Raw genomic sequence first — 16,787 nt, 5'->3', positions numbered from 1 at the left:
ATAAGAGACTGGCCTAAGAAATACCTTAAATAAATGATCGTGAGGCGCTGTGGAGGGTTGTGGTGAAGGCTTGCACTGTTCTTGCCTCGCCGCTTGCTGCTGTCGGGAATGTCATCACTTCACTTTATGTGTGTGGGTGTATATGGACATGTTCTGGATGTGTTGCGGGGTGTTTGAGTGTGTTTATGGGATCTATAAGCAACACCAAACACCACACGGCCATCACCACTGTCACCAGCACTAAGTTTGTTGACATGGAGCAAACACCCGGCCCACCACACTTCTTTCCCTCCCAACACAGTAATCCCTTATCAACACCACTGCCACACCTTACACACTTGTTCCTTGGTGCCTAAATAACCTCCAGCACCTCTGTCACGGCACTATCACGTCTATAAATGCTGAAAATATAATGCCTCTCCAGTGAGCTCGACCGTGTGTCTTGGCGGGAGGTAGAGACGCCATGATCGGCTGTGGCTCTCAAAGGAACTGACTCTCTTCTCCTTTCTCGATATAAATTCCAATACTATGTCTTTGTATGTGTTAAATTTTCATTATTTGAAAATTATCAGGGAATTATGTGTGGAATATTCAGTGTTATTATGGTATTAGTCTATTTGAGGAGGGGAGGAGCTTCAAAATGTCGACATTACTAAACTCAACATTCACAACACACAATATATAAAACTAATAAAAAAAAATAACAAACAAATAAGAAAAAAATAAAATAAAACAACAAAAAATAACATAAACTCAATTAAAAAAAAAACATGAAAACAGTGAGGGATAGGCTACAAAATATCGACATTACAAATCACGACATTCAAAACCAATGAAAAGCAAAACAGATAAAAAGAACAATACATAATGTGTGTGTGTGTGTGTGTGTGTGTGTGACAGAGTGGAAGAGAGTAGCGTGTTGTATGGTGTGTGGCAGGGATTGTTTGTGGTGTGTGGTGGAAGAAAGTAGTGTGGTGTGGTGTGTGGTAGCAGGGGTTGTGTGTGGTGTGTGTGTGGCAGAGTGGAAGAGAGCAGTGTGGTGTATGGTGTGTGCTGACAGGGGTTGTGTGCGGTGATAGAGTGAAAGAGAGCAGTGTGGTGTATGGTGTGTGGTGACAGGGATCAGAATAAATCAATGTTAAATAAGGCACCAGTAACACACCATCTCCCTCCAAGTCACTCCTGTGTCAAACTTAACATGTCTGAGCCTCGCCCGCCGATCACCCTCTCCCCTTCCTTGGGTGACCAGGAGACAACCCGCAATGCACTCGTTCCACTTATAGGCCTACACTAAAACAAAATGGAATACTACAAAGCATAAACATATCAAATTAAATAATAGGCCATTAGTATGTCATTGTAAGTGTCAATGTATCCACTTGTATATCAAAGTTGATTTTGGTGCGAGAAGATAGAGAAGCGGAGGAGAGGAGGTAACAAGAGAAACACTCATTAAACAGTGGTGGTGAGGAGGAGGGAAGGATCGAAGAGAGAAGAGGAAGAGGGGGAGGAGAAGGAGAAGGAGGAGGAACTGAAAAAAAATAATGAAAGAGAAGAAAGAGAGAGACAATTGAAGGAAAGATAAATACTAATAAAGTCATGCCAACAGTGAATGGTAGACGTAAGTGTGTATGTAAGTACTAATACTTACTGCCTGCCTACCTCCATCATTACACTGGCCAGTTTCCTTGTATTGAGGTCACTTCTTATTCTCGTTATTCATTCAAAGTTACCAAAAAGAGTAATACATTTTCATTACTGTATAAAGCACGTTGAATAAAGGATAGCCTACTTGAATTGTAATACGCCCTCTTCCCCCCCACTCGCTCCTCCCTATATTATTATATCCACCAGTGAAAGACGCACGCACGAACACAGGCAAGCTGGGGAGGCGAGCGGGAATGGCGAAGCAGTGAGAATCTCTGAGTGAATCTGTGAATCTTCAATCTGCTTCCTTGTGAACCTCGTGGCACTTGCTATATTTCCTTTGGCAGGTATTTAGTCGTCTTATAAATTTCTTTAACCTCTTTTTTTTTTTTTTTTTTACATTTATCTATTGGGTTAAGATGTATGCTTTGCTTTCTATGTATATGTTCAGTTAGGTTTCTCTCTCTCTCTCTCTCTCTCTCTCTCTCTCTCTCTCTCTCTCTCTCTCTCTCTGTGTGTGTGTGTGAACTGTTACATATTATGCCTGTGGAAAGCAGACTTTATCAAAGAATCAAAACATTAAAAGCTGTTTACAATTAGTAACAGAAAATCACGCCGCGAGGAACGCAGAGAATTTATGATTAGCTGTGAAAGAGAGAAAAATCCCACGGTGAACTGTATCAAGAGGAAGAAGCTCAATAGTACTAGAGACCTTTACAAATGTTGGTAATGTGGTTACTTTCAAAAGGCCACAGAGATGAAAAAAATTATTCCTAAGAGTGGTTTTGCTATTGGTAACCTAGAAATCATGTTACTCTGTCACTAGAACCATCAAACTTGCCTTGAAAAAATATTGTGACTGAAACTAGAGACCTTTAAAAATAAAAATATATATTCCTCAGTGTTTGCTATTCGTAACGGAAAAATCATGTTACTGTCACTAGAACCATCAAATTTGCCTTAAAAAAAACACATCGTAACTGAAATTAGAGACCTTAAAAAATATTGGTAAAGTAATTGCTATTTCAGAAGGCCGGAGAGATGAAAACAAAAATATTCCTTTAATGTAATTTGGTATGATTTAGTTCGGTATAATGTAGCTTAATTTGGTTTGATTTTATTCAGTCTATTTTAAAACACTACAAATATATCCTAAAAACACACACACAAAAAAAAAAAAAAAAAAAATGGATAAATAAATAAATAAATAAATGCTAGAAAGAACGGCAAGATTACAAGGCAGATTAGCTAAAGATATTGCGGCTTAGCTCCTCCACTTCTTCCGTTTCTTTTTCTTTACTTCTTAGTCTCCCTCCTTTGTTTCTCTTTTTTCTTCTTCTTCTGTTGCTTCTATTTACACTCCTGTGCTTAGATTCACTTCAAAACAATTAGAAATCGCAAGATAATAGGCAAAATATTGAGGAAGAGGAGGGAGAGTTAATGTACGCACCTATTATGAAAAATCACTTACTATCATTATTTCCGTAGAAGAGAGAGAGAGAGAGAGAGAGAGAGAGAGAGAGAGAGAGAGAGAGAGAGAGAGAGAGCACGAATGGAAATATAGATAAAGAAAAAAATAATAACTAATAAAGAAAACGGAAAGATCCAAGGGTCCAAGGGGCCAGTTAAGGCGCCAAGGCTCTATTTAATCCAAGGGCTCAAGATGGCCCCTTGGACCCTTGGATTAAATAGAGCCTTGGTGCCTTAACTGGCCCCTTGGACCCTTGGATTAAATAGAGCCTTGGCGCCTTAACTGGCCCCTTGGACCCTTGGATTAAATAGAGCCTTGGAGCCTTAACTGGCCCCTTGGCCCAATGGATTAAATAGAGCCTTGGCGCCTTAACTGGCCCCTTGGCCCAATGGATTAAATAGAGCCTTGGCGCCTTAACTGGCCCCTTGGACCCTTGGATTAAATAGAGCCTTGGCGCCTTAACTGGCCCCTTGGCCCAATGGATTAAATAGAGCCTTAGAGCCTTAACTGGCCCCTTGGCCCAATGGATTAAATAGAGCCTTGGCGCCTTAACTGGCCCCTTGGCCCAATGGATTAAATAGAGCCTTGGCGCCTTAACTGGCCCCTTGGCCCAATGGATTAAATAGAGCCTTGGAGCCTTAACTGGCCCCTTGGCCCAATGGAATAAATAGAGCCTTGGTGCCTTAACTGGCCCCTTGGACCCTTGGATTAAATAGAGCCTTGGTGCCTTAACTGGCCCCTTGGACCCTTGGATTAAATAGAGCCTTGGAGCCTTAACTGGCCCCTTGGACCCTTGGATTAAATAGAGCCTTGGTGCCTTAACTGGCCCCTTGGACCCTTGGATTAAATAGAGCCTTGGTGCCTTAACTGGCCCCTTGGACCCTTGGATTAAATAGAGCCTTGGAGCCTTAACTGGCCCCTTGGACCCTTGGATTAAATAGAGCCTTGGCGCCTTAACTGGCCCCTTGGACCCTTGGATTAAATAGAGCCTTGGTGCCTTAACTGGCCCCTTGGCCCAATGGATTAAATAGAGCCTTGGCGCCTTAACTGGCCCCTTGGCCCAATGGATTAAATAGAGCCTTAGAGCCTTAACTGGCCCCTTGGCCCAATGGATTAAATAGAGCCTTGGCGCCTTAACTGGCCCCTTGGCCCAATGGATTAAATAGAGCCTTGAGCCTTAACTGGCCCCTTGGCCCAATGGATTAAATAGAGCCTTGGCGCCTTAACTGGCCCCTTGGCCCAATGGATTAAATAGAGCCTTGAGCCTTAACTGGCCCCTTGGCCCAATGGATTAAATAGAGCCTTGGCGCCTTAACTGGCCCCTTGGCCCAATGGATTAAATAGAGCCTTGGCGCCTTAACTGGCCCCTTGGACCCTTGGATTAAATAGAGCCTTGGAGCCTTAACTGGCCCCTTGGACCCTTGGATTAAATAGAGCCTTGGCCTTAACTGGCCCCTTGGACCCTTGGATTAAATAGAGCCTTGGCGCCTTAACTGGCCCCTTGGACCCTTGGATTAAATAGAGCCTTGGAGCCTTAACTGGCCCCTTGGCCCAATGGATTAAATAGAGCCTTGGCGCCTTAACTGGCCCCTTGGACCCTTGGATTAAATAGAGCCTTGGCGCCTTAACTGGCCCCTTGGACCCTTGGATTAAATAGAGCCTTGGCGCCTTAACTGGCCCCTTGGACCCTTGGATTAAATAGAGCCTTGGCGCCTTAACTGGCCCCTTGGCCCAATGGATTAAATAGAGCCTTGGCGCCTTAACTGGCCCCTTGGCCCAATGGATTAAATAGAGCCTTAGAGCCTTAACTGGCCCCTTGGCCCAATGGATTAAATAGAGCCTTGGCGCCTTAACTGGCCCCTTGGCCCAATGGATTAAATAGAGCCTTAGAGCCTTAACTGGCCCCTTGGCCCAATGGATTAAATAGAGCCTTGGCGCCTTAACTGGCCCCTTGGCCCAATGGATTAAATAGAGCCTTGGCGCCTTAACTGGCCCCTTGGCCCAATGGATTAAATAGAGCCTTGGCGCCTTAACTGGCCCCTTGGACCCTTGGATTAAATAGAGCCTTGGAGCCTTAACTGGCCCCTTGGCCCAATGGATTAAATAGAGCCTTGGCGCCTTAACTGGCCCCTTGGACCCTTGGATTAAATAGAGCCTTGGCGCCTTAACTGGCCCCTTGGCCCAATGGATTAAATAGAGCCTTAGAGCCTTAACTGGCCCCTTGGCCCAATGGATTAAATAGAGCCTTGGCGCCTTAACTGGCCCCTTGGCCCAATGGATTAAATAGAGCCTTAGAGCCTTAACTGGCCCCTTGGCCCAATGGATTAAATAGAGCCTTGGCGCCTTAACTGGCCCCTTGGCCCAATGGATTAAATAGAGCCTTGGCGCCTTAACTGGCCCCTTGGCCCAATGGATTAAATAGAGCCTTGGCGCCTTAACTGGCCCCTTGGACCCTTGGATTAAATAGAGCCTTGGCGCCCTTAATGGATGAGCCTTGGCGCCTTAACTGGCCCCTTGGACCCTTGGATTAAATAGAGCCTTGAGCCTTAACTGGCCCCTTGGCCCAATGGATTAAATAGAGCCTTAGAGCCTTAACTGGCCCCTTGGCCCAATGGATTAAATAGAGCCTTGGCGCCTTAACTGGCCCCTTGGCCCAATGGATTAAATAGAGCCTTAGAGCCTTAACTGGCCCCTTGGCCCAATGGATTAAATAGAGCCTTGGCGCCTTAACTGGCCCCTTGGCCCAATGGATTAAATAGAGCCTTAGAGCCTTAACTGGCCCCTTGGCCCAATGGATTAAATAGAGCCTTGGCGCCTTAACTGGCCCCTTGGACCCTTGGATTAAATAGAGCCTTGGCGCCTTAACTGGCCCCTTGGCCCAATGGATTAAATAGAGCCTTGGCGCCTTAACTGGCCCCTTGGACCCTTGGATTAAATAGAGCCTTGGCGCCTTAACTGGCCCCTTGGCCCAATGGATTAAATAGAGCCTTAGAGCCTTAACTGGCCCCTTGGCCCAATGGATTAAATAGAGCCTTGGCGCCTTAACTGGCCCCTTGGCCCAATGGATTAAATAGAGCCTTAGAGCCTTAACTGGCCCCTTGGCCCAATGGATTAAATAGAGCCTTGGCGCCTTAACTGGCCCCTTGGCCCAATGGATTAAATAGAGCCTTGGCGCCTTAACTGGCCCCTTGGCCCAATGGATTAAATAGAGCCTTGGCGCCTTAACTGGCCCCTTGGACCCTTGGATTAAATAGAGCCTTGGAGCCTTAACTGGCCCCTTGGCCCAATGGATTAAATAGAGCCTTGGCGCCTTAACTGGCCCCTTGGACCAAGGCTCTATTTAATTCAAGGGTCCAAGGGGCCATCTTGAGCCATGGGCTACCTCTTGTCTGCCACCCTGGCTCTGGCCTTTGAGACCCAGCACTGGGTCGTCGCCTTCCTGGTCTCCACCAGGCGCTGGTGGAGGCCGGTCAAGGTGACTCTCCCTTAGGCGAACTTCTCGCCACAAATCATCGTTTTTTTTCAGCTGCAGTTGGAAACAAATTATTTAATGTAATAAAAACCCTGTGAGAAGCAAAATGTCTGAATTCCTGCATCACAGCTGCTGCTGCGCCTGATGTCTGAAGAGTCACTCTAAACCTGCGTGTGGCCGCTGCAAGAAGCTTAAGGAAACACACACACCACCACTACCACCACTTCTCTTTCCAGTTAAAACAAGCTTAAAGGAACGTTATCTTATGACTCTTGAATCTACTCACTACCACTCCCTCCCCTCCCTTTCTTTCCTTACACCTACAATTTCTTACCTTCCCTCTTCACCCCATCAATGCACCCCAACTTTTTCTCGCCTATATCCTTTAATCCAACCCACATCCCTCTTCTCACCTGGCCAAGCATTTCAGGTGCGATTGGCTAATTAGCAATGTAACACCTACTCCCACTCATCACCTCATCACCATCTCTCTCATTACAATACAAAAGGAATTGTGTGTGTGTGTGTGTGTGTGTGTGTGTGTGTGTGTGTGTAATTCACCTCGGTGCGTGCTTGTGTGTGCGTGTAATTCACCTCGGTCGCCTGCTGGTCACCCAGCCAGTCTTCCCCATTACGGAGCGAGCTCAGAACTCATAGACTGATCTTCGGGTAGGACTGAGACCACAACACACTCCACACACCGGGAAAGCTAGGTGAACATGGGCCACTCATTAAGAGGCTTACCCATTTGTCTCTCCGCTTCCCGTGACTCGAACCCGGCCCTCTCGATTGTGAGTCCAGCATGCCAACCACTACACTACGCGGTGGTGTGTGTGTGTGTGTGTGTGTGTGTGTGTGTGTGTGTGTGTGTAAGCGCGCGCGGTTGAGTATAGGTGGTAAGTCTCACCTGTGACAATCTCTCTCTCTCTCTCTCTCTCTCTCTCTCTCTCTCTCTCTCTCACACACACACACACACACACACACACACACACACACACACACACACACACACACACACACACACCGAAAGCATCTGAGCGATCAACTCAGAAGAAAAAAAAATAAAGAAAGAAAAGAAAACATCGAGATCTAAGTACAGAACGCCTATACGAGATGTCTCTTCCTTAAATTTGTCTTTTTTTCTTTTTTTCCTTCTTTTCTTCCTTTGTTTATCTCTTCATTTTTCCTTTCCTCGCACCTGTCATTTGTGTTGCACGGCGCAGCTGCCTCGCTAATTAACAGAACAAAGATACCGAACTCCCAACACCTCATATCCCTCAAGTGCTGTGTGTGTGTGTGTGTGTGTGTGTGTGTGTGTGTGTGTGCGCGCCATAGGAAGTTGGAAATCTGGAGCAGGCAGGGAGCTCCGGAGTTTGCTGGAGAAAGGGATGAATGACTGAGAGTACTAGTTAACTCTTGCATTAAGGAGTTGGACAGAATAGTGGTGAGTGGAGAAAGAATGCCTTATGCTGAGAGGCCACAGGAGGAGGGGAGGCATGTAGTTAGAAAGATCAAAAGAACAGTTAGCATGAAAATAGCGGTAGAAGATAGCAAGAGATGAAACATTCTAGGGGGTGAGTAAGAGACTAAAGACATGCATTCAGTCAGAGGAGAGGAGTTGATAAGACAAAAAGCTTTTGATTGCACTCTATCTAAAACTGTGTGAGTGGAAACTCCCATCCCCATCCCCTCCATACCTACCAAGAGTATTCGATACATGGGCGGATAAGGCCCTTGTACAGAGTTAGAAGTTGGAGGTGAGAAAAACTGGCTGAGACGCCGCAGAAACTTCATAGAAGCTGTTTTAGCAAGAAATGAGATGTGAAGTTTCCAGTTTAGATTATGAGTAAAGGACAGACCGAGGATATTTAGTGTAAAAGAGGGGGACAGTTATGTATCATTAACGAAGAGGGAATATTTGTCTGTAGGTTGTGTTGGGTTGACAGATGGATCAATTGAGTTTTGAGGCATTGAACACTACCAATTTGCAATGACACTGTTGTGTGAAGACGTATTCACTATACTTGGTATGAGGTAATATCGCGTACACTGCCAAATTTTCAACGTTTACTTCAACTAAAATTACAAACACGTACAATAATTATCATTCAGAAAGATGGATGAATAAAACAGACGTTATCAGATTGTTTGTGTTGAGTCGTAAGAGGTCTCTATATAAGATAGGCCATATATGAGGAGGAGTGAAAAAATGTTGGTATTTTTCACTCAGGGACTCATCTTGTGAGGGCCTGAATGCTTCTTGAGGTCTCTCTTGTGTTCTTATCTTAAAATAATCTATAAAATCACTAACAAGTATTGTCAACTACACACAATAACAACTCCAATAAAAAGTACAAAACCAAGGTAGCCGTAACTTGTGCCTTTGGTTTGATGCGCCAGCGACCAGTGACTTGAGCAGAGACGGAGTAGCACTGGAGGGGGAGTATAGCGCCACACCACCCATCCACTCCCTCAGTTCAGTAACACGGTCAGACAGACGTCATATCTTTGGCGTTCACCTCATCCTGCCTGCAGGGAAAGACAAATATAGAGAATATAGAGGAGGTGAACAATAATACAATGGCCACTTTAAAGAAAACGGGAAATATAACAATTAGAAATGCATGACTAAGAGAGAGAGAGAGAGAGAGAGAGAGGAGTAAGGTAGAGTAGATGGGCGCAGAATGAAATGCGTCATGACCACAATAAGAAAAAGCACAGGAGGATTATGCAAAGAATAATACCAACGATATTAACTACAGCAAATCGAAATAGTATTTGTAGTTAACTTGTACTAAATCAGTTTACTCTTCATGAAAATGGTGTAACTTATTTTTGTACACTGTAGCGCACGCTGTCACACACACACACACACACACACACACACACACACACACACACACACACACACACACACACACACACACACACGATGGCTGAATGAGTTTAATTATAAGTTATGGCTCCTATTGAATTTCGAGGTCTTACGATGATCTAATGAAACCAACCATTCTTCATTTGATTTTGATAGATAAGAAAAATAATAACAACAACAGAAGAAGATGAAAAAGATGGTGATCATGAAAAAATGGAAGAAAAAATAGATCAAGAAGAAGAAGAAGAAAAGAAGAAGAAGAAGAAGAAGAAGAAGAAAGAAGAAAGGAAACGAATTAAGAAGAAATCAAAAGAGAAGAAGAAGAAGAAGAAGAAGAAGAAGAAAAGAAGAAGAAAGTGATATTTGTGGAGTAGCAAATCTCTCTTCCTTACTCAGAGGGAGGCTTCTTGACCTTCCTGGGAATCTGCATCTCCTCCAGCTGTGCTACGGTGTCAGGGAGGCAGGTGTTCATGGTCTCCCACAGAGGCACGAAGGACACGGCGGCGACAGCAGCGGCCAGACCGAACACCACAGAAACAGCCCACGGGTATTTTGGTTCCTGTCGGGACATGGTTCAGGTCAGTCAGTGTGTGGTAACTTAGTGACTTTGCATGATGAACGCTGGCCAAACAGCTCGTGGAAGTGGTGAGGTGGTTGCAAACTTTGGTATGAATTTTGTTGATCTGTCACTAGAACTGTAAAATCAGCCTAAAGGGGATAAAGGTAAACAGTCAGTATAGTCTTAATGGAGCCTGTTCAATGAAGTGGTGGTGCGCCACGGAAGTGTTTCAGAATAGAGCTAATTAAGAATAAGCACACCTCCCTTTCCCCTCCTCATCCTCCTCTCTCTCTCTCTCTCTCTCTCTCTCTCTCTCTCTCTCTCCGTACCAGGGCACTCATGAAGAATGGAGCGATGAAGGCGCCAATACGGGAGGATATCATGCCGGCGCTCATGCCCTGCGTCCTGATCTCCGTCGGGAACAATTCGGAGGTGTAGAGGAACATGACGCTGAAGGCAGCGGTAGAGAGGAGCTTCCCGATCATCACCAGGGTTATGGACAGCCACTTGAGGTCTGGTGGGGATGGAGGAAAGATCATATTTCCAAAGTGTAGGAACTGAGATCTTCAGATAAACATGTGGTAAACAAATGTGGCTTTATTTGTTATTTCTAAAGTAGTGAAGCTCTGGCCAAAGGCAAAAACTCGTGTGAAAAATTGCCGAGAGGAGACAGTTTGAAGATAAATGATTTGAGTCCACTATTATCTGAAGAAGTGTCTTGAAACTTAACTTCTGAAAAGTTGAAGCCACAGGCAGCAAGAAACACAGAAGGCATTTCTGAGTTGACGAAAGATTGAGAATTCTGGAATTCTGGTTGACTCTTGCATATGTATGTTTGGTATGAAACATCAGTTATTTGCCTTATGCAAAGAAAAAAATATCATCCCTTGTGTCCAATCATTAATACCACCAAGTAGACCACAAGCAGACCAACCACTCAACACCTGCATTGCCGCTCACTCACACACTCACTGGTTGGCACTAGTGGCTGGAGGAGCAGCATCACAGCGCACAGACCAAAACACGCCATGCCGGACTTCTTGCGCCCAATGATCTCCACCACGAAGATGTTAATGGTTGACGGTAACTCCACCAGCCCCGAAATGGCCACGTACATGAACGGGTCCACATCGTAGGTGGTGGCTGCGAGGAGGAGGCCGAAGTAGACCATTGCGACGGAGAAGTAACCAATGCAGGTGATAATGGTGATGGTGACCAGCTTGCGGGTTCTGCAGGTGGACAAGGAGCACATAAACCACTTAACACGAGAGAACACGTGAAGAAAGGTGGCTAGACACATGTACCGCCTGCAGTTGTCTATGTTCGCTAAAAAGGTGGCTTCATATTTGATGGCTTTCCTCTCCATAAAACTCTTCATTGTTTCCATACACGAGGTACTGCAGGGGCGGCAGCAATGGACGCATCGTGTTTTAAAAGAACAGCAAATTGAACCAAAGGGAAGCTAAGAGAAGAGGTCCAATTTAAGATCAAACTTTCAACATGACTCATTACCATCTGAGCTATTACTGATCAACAAGACCACAGAGGATGCTGATTTATTTTTTCTTTTAATGAAGTGGTGCTCTGGCCTGGGCAACAAAATGGTTGATAAAAAAGAAAAAAGAAAAAAAAACTCACTGAAGTGCTAGTTCTCAAAGAGTAATAAAAGGGATTGGCCAAAATAATGAAGAAAAGTGTCTTGAAACCTTTCTTTTGACAAGGTTTTAATCCTAGATAGGGAGAAATACAGAGGCAAGTAAGAGCTTCCATGTAAAGGGTCAGAGATTGAGAATATCGGTTAAATTAAGGACTGACCTCGACGCTCTCACCAGCAGAGGCTCACCTGAACAGGATGGTCACCTGGTCCACTATTCGCTGAGTCAAGGGCATATTGGATCGAGCCTCTGCTTCGCTCTTGCTCTGAAAAAGATGAACAAGTGAATAGGCAAGGAAAAGTAAGAATGACATTAAAAAAGTAAAACTGATACACGGGGTAGAAAACCTAAAACTGGTATTTTTTTCTTGCGTTCCTTTCTTCCTCACTACAACGCTCAATTTTTTTTTTTTTTTTAACCCTTCTATCACTTCTACGGGTACCACACTCTTCATTTTCCTCCCCTTCGCTTCTTAAACTACAATATCCTTTTTTTCCTTCTTTCCTTCACCCCGAGATTTCTCTCCTCTTTTTCCTCTCCCTCCTCCTCCTCCACTCACCTGCTGCTGCACCTCCTGCATGATCCGCAGCATCTTCTCGGTGGGCGGCAGCGTGGTGCCGTTCATCTTCGCTGCCACCCGCAGGACCGATAGAGCTTTCTGGTGTTGGCCCCTCACCGCCAGCCATCGCGGGGACTCCTTTAGGAATCTAGCCAGGAGACAAAGGATAAACACGAAGAGCTGCAAAGGTTTTCAGCGTGGCAGAAGAATGAAATGCTGATTCAATAGGGAGTTTCAAAAGATTCAATAGGGAGCTTCAGAAGTATAGACAAATTTATAGCTGAAGATGGCAGGTAGAGATAGGTTTCATGTAGACACTGCTATGTGTAGACCTGATGGCTTCGTCCAGCTTCTCTTTTCTTATGTTCACAATGTCCTCATGTTATTACAAAACGGGGCGGCAAAAGAAAGACACAGATAGCTACACCTTGAGCTACACACACACACACACACACACACACACACGAGGTGCATCAGATATCTTCATCCCCATAATTAAGGGAATACAACGCGAGATTTGCAGTTGAAGTATCGTCCTTCACACACATGCGTACATCAACAGTCAAGATTGAAAAAGTTAATGATAGAGAACTTTCCACATTTGCCGCTTCTTTATTTATTTTTTTACTTATTTATCTATCCATTTATTACTTCTGAGACGTTAGTATCCAAATAAATATGATATGCGCGAGGGCAGATCTCTGAAGTGAGCATTAAACACACACACACACACACACACACACACACACACACACACACTAGGGACTTACAGGAGGGCAGGGAGGAATATTGGGCAGAAGAGGGACACGTAAGTCTGCAACCACCTCCAGTTCCTCTCCAAGTAAGCCCACAGCCCCCACAAACTAGCGCCCACCGACCACGCACTTAGGGACAGCATGGCCATGGTTGATCTCTTCTTAATCTCGGTTATTTCTGTCACTGCAGCAAAAAAATTAAATAAATAAATAAATAAATAAATAAATAAATAAATAAATAAAAATAAACAAAATAAAAATAAATAAATGAAATAAATACATTAATTAATAAACTAAATAAATAGAAAAAAAAACTGTGACGCTTTGCTCTCACCACAACAATTTCCCAAAGCCACATAGACGATTAGCAAGATTTTAAAGGCAGTTTCTTTTTCTAATAAACTAGGAATCTTGCCAGTCTTTCACCACAATCATAAAATTACCCTTGAAAACACGAGATCTTCCTGGTGAACCATAGATTACCCTTGAAAACACGAGATCTTCAGCAAGAGCCTTTGGAGAGCTGTGATGGTGAGCGAACAAAGCATTTCTGAATAGTAAGCAGACTCTTTGGATCGGATTCTGACCCAGCATATGATTAAAAGCCCATTGTATCTTAACGTCAACCAGAAACTTTTGAAGGTAGTGCAGGATGTGGTGCTTCAGAATGTAGCCCACTCCTCACAACGCACAAGGGAAGTCATTTTGTAGAGAACCTCCGCCTCGTACCGTACCTAAGATGTAGCCCGTCATGAGGGAGGTGGGGTGCATGGTGCCCAGAAAAAAACGCGCTGTTAGCAGGGTGCCCATTGACGGCAGCCACGCGGAGCCGAGGGCGAGGACCGTGTAGGTGACAGTCGAGATGGCGATCATGGTCCAGCGGCCAAACCTGACGAGAAGGGAAAGGTGAAGCGTGAAGGAAGGACTGCAAGGAAAAGCCCGATTTTCACACAGCACGATATGAGGCGACTGTGCCACGAATCACCATGACTTGCAGGAAAAAAATGAAAAAATCTAACTCGTGTGACATCGTGTAAAAAAATTCTGGAGTCGTGAAACATCGAGTGACAGTCTAGGACGTATCGTGGTTGTCGTGCATTTCCCTGAAAAAAGTAATGCACCCCTTAGTTTTCGCGATTCATTGTCGAAAAAGAAAAACTTTGCAAACCTATCGTATCGCTATCGGTGTACATTCCTGTGATTGTCGTGAGGCATTCATTGCATTTCTTTGCATTGTCGTCGTATTCGTCGCCTCCCAAAAACTGCACGATGGTCCAGATGATAGCACGATAACCGACCGAAAGGCGAACGATGATGGAACGATAACATAACGACTCTAACACAAGAATTATACGATATACAGGAGTCAATCACAGTTACAAATAAAGTCTTGAAGGATAATAGCACGATGCACACGATGAGTCAATGAAGGTTTTGTAGGCCTCCCCTGTGGCCATGAAGGACAGCGTAATGGTCAAACGTAGCTCTGGTTCCAGTGCCTTCCTGCAATTTGTGTCCTGTTTACTTATTCAAGGTGTAATTCGCTACAATATATCGCTGAACATGGCGCGGTTTTTTTTTTTTTTTTCTTATGTAGGGAAGAGGGCCGACCAAGGGCAAACAAAAAAAAAAAAAAAGATCACAAAAAGGCCCACTTGAGTGCTGGCTCTCTACAAAGAGGAAAAGCGTCAGCCAAAATTAGGGTTGATCAGTAGGTACATACATTACTATCTGTATAGGAATCAGGATCATGTTCTTGGAGGTGTGGCTGTTGGTGGTGGTGGCCATACTGTTCCCTCAACGCAAGGCACGACCTAACTAACCACCTCTGAGCCTTCCTTCCTCGCTTCTTCTTTAGTTGTTGGTGAGTGTGAAGCAGCTGGATAAAATTAAATTGAATCTTGAGGTTGTTGATCAGCAGAGTATTCATTTCAAGTTCATCCGTGCAGTACTCATCAGTGTTCTGCTGGGAGCCGTGGGAAGGGCCATGTGGCTAGGCATGTCCTGGGAGGAGGGGGGATGAGGGAAGGGCCATGTAGCCAGGCATGCTTTGCGGAAGGACCTGGAAAGGCCATATTGGATGGGATGCTATACTGTGACATCGGTTGATGCTGCTGTGGAACTGCTGTGATGGCCAGGCGTGGACCCACAATAATTAATAATCATAGAGGCGTGAATTCGAGAAAAAAAAAAAAAAAAAACGGTCGTCGCGCTCGTGTTTGTCGGGTGGTATTCATGTAATTTGTTCAGTTGTCGTCCTGTGGTTGTCTCCTTTCGTTTAACATCGCACTGTTATTGATGTAAGTAACATTTTACCTTTATTGTGTGGGTCGTGTGGCTATCGCGCTAGTGTCGTACTGGAATTGTGAAAAAAGATTGATAGCAACACGGTATATCGTTGGAAGGTCGTCCTATGCCTGTTACAATCTAAGAATTATTTCACTCAGAAAATTTGCGGCTGTTGCCAAACACCACGCGGTCTCAGTGTTCAGTGTTAACCTTACCGTGATGCCACCCATATGGCAACATTCTCCCCCTCCCCCACCTGACCTATAACTCACCTTGCCATCCTTGCCGCTCACACTGCAGTCACTCACAGCTCACTCTGTATGTTGCTGAGAGGAGCGATCGAGTTCCTGGTAGTACATACAGTACATACTTGCTTCTTGCCTCGATCCTGACCATTATGGATAACATTTCTGATGACAGCAATGAAGATGAATCTATGGTAGACGTGGACGATAGTGATATGATTATGACTCATGAGTGGTGATGAGCACGAGGCTCCTAAGGTAATGATGAGAGAGATGAGCAATGTTGGAAGTTGACTGGAGGCGTATTTCCTGACGAGCGTCCTGACGCACCGACAGTTTGTTTGTTTCCAGCTTTGCTATGGACTGACTCATGTGCTTGAGGACTCGTCTCATGTCATTCAGTGACGCTTCAAACAACTTTTGATTAGAATGTTACGTGAATGAATGAACGAGAGGCGTGAAATTGTGGAAGCATGTGCAGTGAAGGGTAACGAGTGAACATAAACTATCTTTTAAAAATATCAGTTGCCGGAAACCCACCGAATGAGGTGAGAAGAACGGCGGTGTATACTTATTGATTCACTTATATTTCTATATTCATTTATTTACTGATTGCTGTTATTTTTGTTACTTATCCACAGGATTGGGTAACATGCCCCATTGAAAGTATTAACGTACATCAAGGATGGCTTCAGATGCATCCCTCGCATTACATGAGCTATGTTCCTTGTTAGTCCATTTGTGTTCTACCTGTGAATAAATTGATATTTGCTGGAATTGAGTTTTTATGGAACCAGGTGGTACGCGGGGACTGTGTTGGACCTCCAAGTGGTACTCGCTCTGGGAAGGTTTGGGAACCACTAGTCTAAAAAGAGGGCGAGGAAAGACACTCACAACAACTACAAGATAAAACAGTTACTATGAAATTCTCTCTCTCTCTCTCTCTCTCTCTCTCTCTCTCTCTCTCTCTCTCTCTCTCTCAAACAAAGCACCACATACTAGCATTATCTTTTTTTCACATAGTTTACCTGTCTGTCCTTGGTGGAAGGAAAGGTATAATCTCGGAGACTGACCATCCTACTTCCCCGCAAGAGCTAATCTGCTTACAATCCAACCAATCCCTGGCTTGTTTTCAGAAACCCCTTTGCTCTTTCATCACGACCATCTTAAAGAACCAAGGAGTTATCTAAAATACTTCTCCTTTTCATGATATAGAAATCTTGCTATTCTGTCACGAGAATCGAAAAAAAAAAAAAACAC

The 16,787-nt window shown here is 44.5% G+C and overlaps 2 protein-coding genes across 7 annotated transcripts in view; both read right to left on the bottom strand.

The window, feature by feature from the left end:
- The window catches only part of LOC123499279 (PC-esterase domain-containing protein 1A-like), a 50,784-nt gene extending 49,831 nt beyond the window's left edge, over positions 1–953 (bottom strand). For 5 of the 6 annotated variants that reach the window (XM_045247110.1, XM_045247094.1, XM_045247101.1 and 2 more), the window contains exon 1: positions 25–951. The gene's annotated coding sequence lies outside the window, so the exon portion shown is untranslated. Of the gene's footprint in view, positions 1–24 lie in introns of all 6 variants that reach the window. The other variant, XM_045247135.1, reaches the window with a different exon arrangement.
- A 7,690-nt stretch (positions 954–8,643) lies between these two features.
- The window catches only part of LOC123499251 (solute carrier family 22 member 7-like), a 24,153-nt gene continuing 16,009 nt past the window's right edge, over positions 8,644–16,787 (bottom strand). Inside the window, exons 6-13 of the mRNA XM_045247042.1 lie at positions 13,728–13,882; positions 13,009–13,177; positions 12,239–12,386; positions 11,868–11,944; positions 10,997–11,253; positions 10,354–10,538; positions 9,858–10,024; positions 8,644–9,119 (exon numbers count right to left, since the gene is read on the bottom strand). Of these exons, the coding sequence (XP_045102977.1) occupies positions 9,080–9,119; positions 9,858–10,024; positions 10,354–10,538; positions 10,997–11,253; positions 11,868–11,944; positions 12,239–12,386; positions 13,009–13,177; positions 13,728–13,882 (1,198 nt within the window). The 3' untranslated portion in view covers positions 8,644–9,079. The remainder of the gene's footprint in view (positions 9,120–9,857; positions 10,025–10,353; positions 10,539–10,996; positions 11,254–11,867; positions 11,945–12,238; positions 12,387–13,008; positions 13,178–13,727; positions 13,883–16,787) is intronic.

This window comes from Portunus trituberculatus, chromosome 8 (assembly GCF_017591435.1).
Source record: "Portunus trituberculatus isolate SZX2019 chromosome 8, ASM1759143v1, whole genome shotgun sequence".
NCBI lineage: Eukaryota > Metazoa > Arthropoda > Malacostraca > Decapoda > Portunidae > Portunus > Portunus trituberculatus.
Note: the sequence above shows the minus strand (reverse complement) of the source record. Positions and strands in the feature narration are given on the sequence as shown.